This window comes from Acipenser ruthenus, chromosome 2 (assembly GCF_902713425.1).
Source record: "Acipenser ruthenus chromosome 2, fAciRut3.2 maternal haplotype, whole genome shotgun sequence".
Taxonomy (NCBI): domain Eukaryota; kingdom Metazoa; phylum Chordata; class Actinopteri; order Acipenseriformes; family Acipenseridae; genus Acipenser; species Acipenser ruthenus.
In genome coordinates, this window is record NC_081190.1 from 86,949,920 (window position 1) to 86,961,637 (window position 11,718).

Below are 11,718 nucleotides of genomic sequence, written 5' to 3' on the forward strand. Positions count from 1 at the left end.
GTTTCTGCTTGAATTTCATAATAGCAGAAGAGGATCTGCTTTTGTTAATGATTGCCATAGTAGATAAGCAATCACAATGAAATGCTATCACCCCAAATTATAGCAGCAAACACTATAGGGTACAGTTCCTTTACGAGTAGATGCAGTATCTCTGGGGGTCAGTTCCCGTAGAAACATTTAGTTCCTAAAATGCCACTGAACCCTTGAGAGGGGGCAGCATCGGTATACAGGTTGAGAGAGTTGGGGGATGAGATGATGTCGTCATAGAAAAATGAAAGAAGGCGGGACCAATAAGTGCTATCTGCTTGGCATTCAGCATTGAGATTGACGTAGTGATGCAATCCGGATACCAAAGAGGCTAATTTCAAAAGGTAAGAAATAAAAAAATAATCCAGCATAGGTCCTCAGACAGGGAATTAAATATGTGGGGATTCCTCCTGCATCTGAAAGTGAAGTGTACTGCAAAATAAAACAGTTTTTTCCATTGAACCCCGAAAAGGTGCCACTGAGAACGGTGAGTGGGCATGATTTTGAAAGCATCAGCAATATCAGCCTTAGAAAGCCACACCCCTTGACCTGCTATTTTAATTAAACAAATAGCATTGTCAGTTCTAGCATAATGTAAAGAAAATTGGTCAGGGGGAATTAAATCACCCAATACAGCCCAACCCCATCACCGCAGGACCCCTTACCACGGGACACCTTTACAGCGACAGACCACCACTGCGAGCCCCGTTACAGTGCATCACCATGCATAGCTGTGTAGCCATACTTACTGCCTGCCAGAGATGCATTCAGGGTCTTAAGTTATTGTGAAGTAGCTGCATGGTTTGTTTCAAGTTTTTATAAAAAAGAAATCCTGCATAAAACTTCTAGGGTAGACTAAAGTTAGCAGTTAAATAGAAATCTTCTGAGATATTTTTTTTAACATTGTTTTCGTTATTCGTTTGTTCAATGCCTAATCTTAATTTACCATAGCATATTGTAAAGTAGCACAAAAAAGAGGAACCATGTTTATTTGAAAAGAAGCCAGTATTATTATTATTATTATTATTATTATTATTATTATTATTATTTATGTATTTTTTTAAAGGTTTATTTTTCCAACCGAGCAGATATTGGTCCAGTGGTTAAAGAAAAGGGCTTGTAACCAGGAGGTCTCCAGTTCAAATCCGACCTCAGCCACTGACTCCTTGTGTGACCCTGAGCAAGACACTTAACCTCCTTGTGCTCCGTCTTTTGGGTGAGATGTAATTGTAAGTGACTCTGCAGCTGATGCATAGTTCACACACCCTAGTCTTTGTAAGTCGCCTTGGATAAAGGCGTCTGCTAAATAAACAAATAATAAATTAGTGTGACACTGGAACTATTGTTTGTTCGAGAGGGAAGCAGAATGTCGTTTCACTTTGTTTTGACTTCATTTATTTATTTTGGTACTGTATGCCAAATAATAAAAAAGTGCTTTGAACATGAATTGCTTCTGAAGTGTCCTTTTTCAAAATTCTGCATAAAAAATATGTCTTTATTGAAGAAGAGCAACTTGTTAAGATAATGTGTAAAAAAATTAAAATAAGAAATAACAACAATAATAAATTTAAAGAAGAACAAATTAAATTGCCTTGATAAATCTGACCAAAGGCATGGTTCATTTGCGAAAGGAAAACACGCTAGTTATGTTACAAAACTATAGAACAACTTAGGTAGGATAACCACTTTTCACCAAAAATTGACCAATTCTACACTGGAGTTATAATCTATAATAAAACATGGGCCAGTGCTGCACATGTTTTTCTTAGAAATTGCCAGGTTGGAATAAGGAGATGCAAATTGTTCCCTCTGTTGAAGAAAAGGGGATACTGCAGGTCAGAGGGCTGAGGGACGCAAAGTAGGACTGCATTTCCGTAGCCAAGACTGCATAGATGCTTACAGCATGTTTCACGATGAAGTCTCAACGGTGGCGACACATTCTGGTGCAGATTTTCACCACCAACTTCCCTGAAGGAAGCACTGATATTAAGTTATCACTCTAGAAGAATATAAACACTTTGCAGACTCGTGATATATACCGAGCATCAAAAGAAACGTATCACTATTGTAACACATTTATTTTTGAAAAAAAAACATAAGGTATATAAATGATGTACATTGACAAAATGTTTTTGGTTTCTTTTTAATAACTCGATAATTCAGCATATGAAGCATATGTACTTAATCACCTAACTTGTGAGACAGTTGATTGGACACTGGATATGGAGTGATAACAGCTGTTGAATTGCAAGCTTGAATAAAAGCAATAAAGAAAATCACAGAAAAAAAACAATATGCCACACATGTCAAGAGAGCAGCACCTTTGTGCAATCAGCATGTTGGAGGCTGGACTAGAGCAGCGTACTGTGGCTCGCAGTCTTTGATGCTCGCATCCAGCAATTTCAAACCTGGCGAGACGGTATAACCAGACACACTCTGTCAATGCCAGGCCACAAACTGGGAGACCAAGAGTCACAACACCAGCCCAAGATTGACAGATCATTTTGCAGCACCTTTGTGATGTCAATTGTTAATAAGTGCAAAAAAAAAGTCACTGCACCTGCTCTAAAGTCTGTCTTTTTTCGATCACATCAAGTGAATTTTATCCAAATATAAGTGGTAAGTTTCTTTTGATACTCAAATATAAGTGATGTTTCTTTTAATGCTCAAATATAAGTAAGAAGTGTCTTTTGATGCTCAGTATACATATTTCTGGTACTTACAAACTCTTGAGACATTTTAAGTCTGGGATATCTCAACATCTCAGAAAACATCTTCACATATCAATCATACCCAACTGGGTATGAAGGCTATGTACATTATATCTTAAAATGTCAGTGTTTTTATTAAACTCTGCATGGGCATCAGTGTGGAGTAGTGGTTAGGGCTCTGGACTTTTGACTGGAGCATCGTGGGTTCAATCCCAGGTGGGGACACTGCTGTTGTATCCTTGAGCAAGGTACTTTACCTAGATTGCTCTAGTAAAAACCCAACTGTATAAATGGGTAATGATATGTAAAAATAATGTGATGTCTTGTAATAATTGTAAGTCACCCTGGATAAGGGCATCTGCTAAGAAATAAATAATTTTTTTTATGGAGTGTTACTCTAAATACACTCATTTTCACCACTACTGACACATGTTATAAGCTATTTGTATCCATTTTTCATATTGAAACAAGTATCAAAGTTAAACAGAACTGAAAGACAGAAACAACCTCACATAATGCAGTTGAGGATTGCCTTTATTGACAGTCATTTTTGATACAGCACGTTTCACTTTTGTCAGTAACCAGTCAACTTTTTGTTTTTACCAATGTTGTTTTTATAGTACACAAAAATTAAAAATAAAAATATATAAACATCTCTTGAACTTGTTTGAAACTAAAGAAATGTAGCCACTAATCAAAACCTAATTTCAAAGTAATTTAAGGGTGCTATAATAAGAGCATAAAGGTAATCATAAAAACCAAAACAATGACATTTGTAATTTAGGAAAATGTCTAGATTTGTTTTAAATATAGCTATAACAGTTAATCTTAAGACAACTCAGCTAGCAAATTAAGAACTGCAGTCAAAATGTATTAACTTTGGGGGAGAACAACCTTAATTACCCCTTCCCTATTCAGAAAATACTATATTTTAATACACCTTTACAGAGTGTCACTATACATTTTGAACTTCAAAATGTGAGGGTCACCACCATTTTTTAACTAAAGGATTCCATCAGGAGGGTACTAACATGGTAAACCTTTTTTTTTTTTAAATTTAACTTTTGAAGTAAAATATAGATAGATAGATAGAATGATGGAGTAATTGATAAACTGAAAACTCACTATTTAAATATTAGCTGCAATGTTTCTGCTTCCACCTTCTTCAGATAGCACGGCAGAAATAGCTAGGTAGACTGATGTTGTTTAAGTTTAAAAGTTGCAGTGACAGAGATGAATGTTCCAAGAACACTAACAGTCAGTTCTGAGGTGGAGTTTGTATATAGGAGCAGAACATCAATACATGGAATGCGGAAGTCTTCAAAGGTTCTATTACATGTGCACTTGATCGTGAAGTGAGGAGTGTTAATATAGTTAGTAAACCGTTTTAAAGATTCCCTCCCTTTTGTCCAAATCAAAGATACAAATGTATTGCCACCAGACCAAAGCTTTATGTCTTGATTGAAGAAGGAAGCATTTTCCCATGAATAAGTTTGCAGAGGCACCATTATTGTCCCTTGTATCTGAAGGTCATGTTTCTCACATCAGTCTACCTACAGGTAGCTTTTCTTGATGTTTTGATGTCATTCACAGAAACAAAATTCAAATAGATATGTACAACAAGCTCATAAGTGCATCTCTAAACTTGCCATCCAAAACACATCAAAACTAACATTATTTACTGTCTTGCCCTTAAACTGCGTCAAAAATTGCCAAGTGACCCAGTCCAAAATTTTACCTAAAAATGTTTTTTGCAATTTCTTTATACACATTATAATAGCATTACTATCCTCAGTAGTGGCCATTACATCTAGGTAAATGACCTTGTCTTTCATACCCTCACCTTCAACTCCAGGCACCTGTCCCACGGTCAGTTATCAGGTAACAGGTAATGACTGCTGCATTGGACACTGGTGCTGAAATGGTATGTTTTAAATAGGCAGAAATTCTAACTGGGGTATGGCAGAAATACAGTACCATTTTGACGATTTCGATTTCTTTGTACCAAATTACAAGAGAATCTTCTTCAGTCCACCAGAATACTGAATAAATAAAATACTATATTGCACAAGAATAAAGAGTTTAATGCTGCAGAACTCTGCACAATATAAACCGCTTCAGCCGTTTACTCCATGGAGAGCTGAACACTGTCTGACTGCTGTTGCTGCTGCTGATCATGTTTCCTTGCTAGAAGAGAAAATAAAAAGCAAAAGTGTTAATTTCATAATTCTATTACAATTAATATGCAGAAGAAAATCCATCATAATTCACATAAAAGGAAAGAACCAATTCAAAACACCAGCAACATGCAGTACACGCTATTGTATAAATTGACTGCCCACCATAGCACCAACTTGTTAAGCTAATGGTATATATTAAGTCATGTCCCCATTAGAACTTATAAGTTGCAACAACTGTACACGTCTAAATCAGTTAAGAGTGTTGCTTGTGAACAAAGATTACTAGTAGAATTCTGGCAACGTAAATCCTAAAAGAAAATTGAAAAAGCTCATTTTGAGTTACAAATATTCTCCATATTCTTCTAGAAACTTTAGTCAAAAACAGTTATCGGTAATCTGAAATTGATAAAACTGAAAGAAACAGATCTTACATGGGAACATATTTTTGTTGTTTTGAGAGAAAAGCTCTTAACAGTATGAAGAGCTTCCATTATGACTTGGAAAAAATGATAAGATATTATTCTTCCCACACAGACTCTTGACTTTTGCTTGCTATGCCTAGGTTTTCTAAACTGGTGGCCCCTGCCTTAACAGTAAATGTAAATGAAAATATTAAGAAACTAGGGAGTCGATTTGATCAAACCCCAGGGAAGCCCCTTCGATTACATTAAGCAAATTATTGTTAGGGGTCATCCCTGGACAAGGAGGGAGGTGGTTGATGCAATCCCAGATGACTCCCCAGTATTGTAAAATGCTCTATAAAATCCAGGGGGTAGGAGTGGGTGACCTTATCCTGGCGGGGTATAGATTGATCTAATTAACCCCGAAGTCAAGTATAGAAATGTTTTGAATAGTGCCAGACACTGATGATTATACTAGACGAAATGTATGATGAACCTATACCTCGCCAGGATAAGTCACAGCTGTTAAGAACTTTCTACTAGAGAATACACCTGGATTGCATCTACACATATTCGTATTTGGTAATTCCAGGATAATCATGGATAAGTGGTTGATGCAAGGTTGATTCCCCAGCACTGTAAAATGCAGCGGAGCATAGGCTGATCAAATCAACCCCTCATTTATCGACCGTCACTTATTTATTTATGTTTTTTTTATTTCTTTATTTAAAAATATAAATTTTAAAGAAAAACAAAGTAATATGCTTTAAAACAAGCAGACGTGAAATAAGTATAGCATTCGTCTTACCAATGGAGTACATTTCTAATTGTTGCCGTAATCGAACTTTCTGAATGCTGTCATAAAAGTTAGGCTCTGGTGTCGATTCAACCGTAGGAGGCACTGTGAAAATCCTCATGATCTTCCTTTTGTTTCTGAAAGCACAGAAATGTGAAGTTTTAAAGAAATGGCAAGAGGTTTAGCAAACAAAATAAATACAACTAATACGCTAATCAAATTAAAATGTTGTATAATATGTCCCCTAGTTAGAATTCTGAATGGTTTGTATAGACAAAACACAAATGTTACCTATAGGTTCAGGGGGCGGAGCTAGGCACCAACAACCTATCATCTGCTGTCATCAATTAAATCTACCTTATTTAAACATTAGTCACCTCTACCTAGCTGTCTTGTGTTTTTTCGTTTCCACTGTGCAGAGGGTCTTCACATAGTCATTAGGGTACAGTCTACTAACCCCTTTTGTCACGTTAAGTGTTTGTTTTCTTTCGTCTAAATGTTTTCTCTTTTTATGCATTGGTGGTTCTCTCTTGGTTGCGTCAGCGGGGAGCCGGGGGTCCATCTTTTGGGGGGTTAGTGATTCCACTTTCTCCAACCCTTTGTTAAGCTCCACTTCATTTACCTCATAGAGGAGGGTTCTCGATGAGTCAGAGGGGACCCCCGGCCAAACCCTTCCATCTGCATGTATGTTTCTTTTGGGATTCTTCTTTCAGGTCTGATGCCTCTATGTGAGGGTCCCCAAGCGGTGGCATCCCTCGTGTTTGTCGGGTCTCCTCAAAGACGTTGGCCCCTCTCCTGTTTGTCGTGTCTCCTCAGCGACGGAACCCCCCTTCTATTATGTTTGGGCTTTGAAGAGGCGGAACACCACGCATTATATGTTTTAACAAATACAAACTTTATGTTTTCTTTCCGGTTTGCGAGCCTCTTCGTATGTCGGGTAACCTCAGAGACGGTGCCCCTCTTGGTATGTCGGGTCACCTCAAAGACGGTGGCCCCCCCTCCTGTTTATCGGGTCTCCTCAGCGACGGAACCCCCCTACTGTATATGTTGGGTCAGGAAGAGCCGGAACCTCTTTTGTGTTATCAATACTAATTCATGTTTTTCTTTTGGGTTCGCGAGCCTCTTCGTATGTCGGGTCACCTCAAAGACAGTGGCCCCCCTCCTGTTTATCGTGTCTATCGATCAAGTAAATGTTGGGCCTTGAAGAGGCGGCGCTCCTCTCTCCTTGTGTATATGTTTACTAACTCTGTCAATTAACTCCATCAGGTGGCATAGCTCCGCCCTGTGAACTATTGTGTAGTGCCTCCATGAGCAATCAAATGACTGAGACTTAAAGGCTGACCACATGATAGATTTCCATGCTTAATCTGGTAAGGCATACATGGGATCAACTACAGAACGATGACTATTAGCCTCAGCTTGGTTCTTCAGATGAAGTTCACTCTAATTGGGACTAACAGGATATGGTCCACCAGTGCTGAACTTTAGAACGATGTAACAAACGTATTAGAAGTGCATGAATGTAACTTGCTGCAAGAAGGTGGATGGGGAGGTGAAGGTTGATTGACCAATGTGACAAGAGAATGACCCTGAACACTTTTCTCCTGTGGGGATATATCAAAAACGGAATTGTACTATGCAAAGTCTGAACAAAATGCACGAGATGATATTCCAAGATATAGCCATAGTTAGCCTAACCATTAAACTGCTGTTGTTATAATACTGTACAATGTCCTGTGACACACAAGGTGAAAAATGAAATGCATTCTTAAATTTGCTTTTTTTGTGTCATTAATAGTATCTTAACAAGTTCTGTAATCAGAATAAAGACTCTTGAACCATACTGTTAAAGCCATTAGTCCTAGCAGCTCTAACCTAGACCACAAAACAGAACTCCTTATAGTAGGTAAACACGACCTAGATTCTTATCTCACAAGTATGTATAGCTCAGGTTTCACTACCACTACATTAACAATACAAACTGATTGCATTTGGCTTTAAGACGATAAACACTGGATTTTATACTAATATTTTGTGTCTTTCAGGAACTGTGCAATAAACAGAACCCTGTATTTTGCGTGCACTGATATTAATACTATCTGGGAATTCAAATCAGGGCATATTGATCTAATTAACCCCGAATAATAATCGACTAGTATGTTTATTATGTGTAGAAAACAACGAAACGTCTGTGTGTTAAATATTAAAGACCAGCAGATTTCATGCAGAGTACTCACTTTCTGGCATATATGAGGAGTCCAAAACTGACGAGAATAACCAAGAGGTATACATTTGTAGCTTCATTCCAAGCTTCGTGAACAGAGTAATCAATGGTTCCTTCATCAGACATCGCTCCATAACCTCCCATTTTAATAACTGTAATAGCTATTACAATTACTGCGGCCGGGAAACAGAAATACTTATGTAAACAAAGAGCACCCTTGAGGCTTACAAAGAAGAATCTTTCTTCGAACTGTCCAGTAGCTGTACAGTATCAAGAGGGCCATCTAGCGTCGAGGAGGACAAGGTGATTGTGCAAATCATTAGGCTGTGTTCACACTGGGTCTGTAGAGGTTTTGGTTCACACTGGGTACGGTTAGGTACGTTTTTTAACTCAAGGATTCCATCAGGAGGGTACTAATATGGTAAACCTATTTATTATTATTTTTTTTAAAAAATTTAACTTTTGAAGTAAAATATAGATAGATAGATAGATAGAATGATGAAGGTAAGAAACACAGGGACATAATATGATTTATGTTTGTTGGAACACAAAGGGATCTTAGATAATCCCATATGTATTCAACTGCTGTAAACAAAATGTTACACATTTTATTTTCCATTTTAGCTATCACCTGGGCTCTTGTCTCAATGGCACTGGACAAGAGCCATCTTTTCACCAATAGCCCAAGAAGTACTGCACCAAATCTACAGGTCCTATCGGGCGCTAAACTATTCCTTATAGAAGGATCTTCCATACGACATAGTGGAGCTCATGGAAGAAATGGAAACCAAGGTAGCCATGTACAAAATTTTGTAATTGTATATGATTAAACATTTTACAGTTACACGATTGGTAAATTCAGGTGTATGTGTGACCAGCATTGTGGTTGCCAAGCGGTTGTCATAACACTGTACATAACCCAAGGATGTGTGTAACTCATTAACTGATTTAATTTGTAACAGCAATGCCTCGCATAATACCTTTCTGTGTTTAAAATTGTGACACGTTTGAGTTTTAATAGCATTTGATAAACCTACATCCACAACACAAGGAATGGTATTGACATTATCAAGCTCATCATTATGGAAGTATCAGATTATGGAGCTGTCTCTGTTTGTACATCTGTATGCCACACTTGCCCCACAGATTTTGTTTGAGTTTAATAGCATTTGAATAACCTGCTTACACAAAGAATGGCAACGCACTGAAAGAGACATTCCGTGATGGTGAATAATTTCCTGTTTTTAACCACATGGTGCCAATATTTAACTTTGATTTTCCTTCACAGAGTGGATTTTTGCTGAATGTGTTCAAAGTACTGTCACATCGACCTGCTGAGTTTAGAGCTTTCTTTGCCTGCTACAATGCTCTTCTGAATAAAGAAACAGGTAAGCTAGTTTTGGCACGGTTTTGGCTTGGTTTGTTGAATAACACATACACTAGCAGAAATGGTTAAGATCTTATTAATGAAACACCCAGCGACAGGGATGTGGTGGAAGAGGTTGTACGTGTGTCACACCTTATGTTTTTTTTTTCATACTAAATGTATTGGAAAACCTCAAATCACAAAACTTGGTATTTACCTTATTTAGCATTTAGCAAGTTATTGAGAGTATTCGATTCTGGGGATAGACAGGGGTGTCTGCCTGTTCATTAATTTTCCATCTGTATGTCTTACTTAAATTGTGCATGTATTAATAGGTTAGTATCTGATTCTGGAGATATATCTGTAGATTCATCTGTATACTTACTGTGCATATTTACTTGTATCTTAAGAACAGAAGTTATTTTCACAATGATGTTAACACTTAATTTGTTTACCTAGTGGCATCTAGGTCTTCATTACCATTAAACTATTCATTGTCACATTTCTTCTTCCATACTATTTACATACTTTTGATACATCAATGTTTTCCTCACTGATAATTTTGAATTTACAGCTGTGACGGAGGGTGAGCATCCACAGAATATACAATGCTACTACTATTGCAGTTGGTTTGTTACGATGTGCAAAATGACATCTGACAGACTTTGACTGAGGGTTGATAGCACTCGGTTGGTTCTTTAATATCCAAGACAGCACAGATGACTCATGTTTCAGGGCTCTAAGCTGTGCCCAGTTTGGTTGCCTGTGCAACACAAAAAGTTGTTTTTAGGAACATGTGTGTGTGACCAGTGCTTCTACAATCTCAAACCCTGATCAGAAATTACAAGTTTGTCATCTACAAATATAAACTAATCTGAAAAAAGTTTTTTTCTGGATAAGATCTTACTATAAACACAACTCAATAATAATAAACAGCTATCAGACTAATGCAATGTTAATAGCAGAAATTGTGTGACAGGTGTCTGTGAACTACAAGGTGGCTGAGCTCCAGGACCGCGAGCAGGTGATGCTGGATTTCGCTTTGGCAATAAACCAATGCAACATCATCACAGAGGAGCACTGTAAGAACCTGGAGGCCCGTGGTTTTCACCGTGAAGACGCGTGGGACATCACAGCAATTTCTGCCTTTTTTTCATTATCCAATCGCATTGCTCACTTCACAGACATGCGTCCCAATGAAGAGTTTTATAGCATGGACAGACTGCCTAGGGAGAAAGATAGAGAGCCCAAGAAATGAATTACGTAATCAGAATGGGGTGTTTTGTACTTCAGCTATTTACAATGTACTGCCCAAACTAGCTTCGTTACTGGACTGTCTGCATAGGAGTTTTGGTACAGAAATGTTTCTCAGAGTTGGGTCGAAGGAAATAGGAAGGAGGCTTTCCGCTCTGTGGGGTATTTGCTATGATTTTGAACATTGTCAGGAAGGCTTCTAATTCACCCAAAGGCATAACATTTCATGTAGTTAAAAGGAAGTAATGTGCTTGTGAATGAGAACCAGTTTTTACAGACTGACTAGAGTACTTGTATTATCAGTTGTGTTTATTTGTCGTGCAAAGTATATTTAATATGTCATGTGAAATCTATAGAACTGAAAAGCATTCTGTCAACTTTCTTGATAACCTACACACTCTCATATGACTCTATAGTAAGCTGGGAAGTAACCATACAGATTCACCATGCTTGTTAAGCTTGAATTAAGTGGTAATATGCACTACTGTAGATGGAGGTTCTCGCTATCGTGTCAGGATGGCAGAGTTGTTTTCTAACTGCCCTGGAAGTGTGTCTTTTTAATATACAGTCAAGGGGAGAGCCCTGCTTCCCAGCCATAGCCCGGGTTTGAACTGTGTGCACAGTTTTCCCACAATTTCTCTTTTTTAAAACAAGTTATATACTACCAAGAAACAAGTTGATTGCACACAAGGCTTGAATCACTATTTTGAGTTGTTTCTTGCTCGTGCTGTAACGTAAAGCCGTTTTTCTTTGTTAGCA

At 37.7% G+C, this 11,718-nt stretch overlaps 1 protein-coding gene across 1 annotated transcript; it reads right to left on the reverse strand.

Moving 5' to 3' along the window:
- Positions 1-3,254: 3,254 nt before the first annotated feature.
- LOC117408894 (small integral membrane protein 19-like) lies at positions 3,255-8,580 on the reverse strand. Its single transcript, XM_034014303.3, has 3 exons — positions 8,353-8,580; positions 6,128-6,252; positions 3,255-4,925 (listed from the first exon to the last, which is right to left on the reverse strand). The coding sequence occupies exons 1-3, from the start codon at positions 8,481-8,483 to the stop codon at positions 4,864-4,866; spliced, it is 318 nt and encodes a 105-aa protein (XP_033870194.1). The 5' UTR covers positions 8,484-8,580; the 3' UTR covers positions 3,255-4,863.
- Between the last annotated feature and the right edge of the window lie 3,138 nt (positions 8,581-11,718).

Coding starts and splice junctions, on each gene's coding strand:
- LOC117408894 (XM_034014303.3), bottom strand. CDS start 8,483: ATGGGAGGTTATGGAGCGATGTCTGATGAAGGAACCATTGATTACTCT. Junction 6,253..8,352: donor CTCCTCATATATGCCAGAAA/GTGAGTACTCTG, acceptor CTGTGCTTTCAG/AAACAAAAGGAAGATCATGA. Junction 4,926..6,127: donor ATTAGAAATGTACTCCATTG/GTAAGACGAATG, acceptor TTTCTCTTCTAG/CAAGGAAACATGATCAGCAG.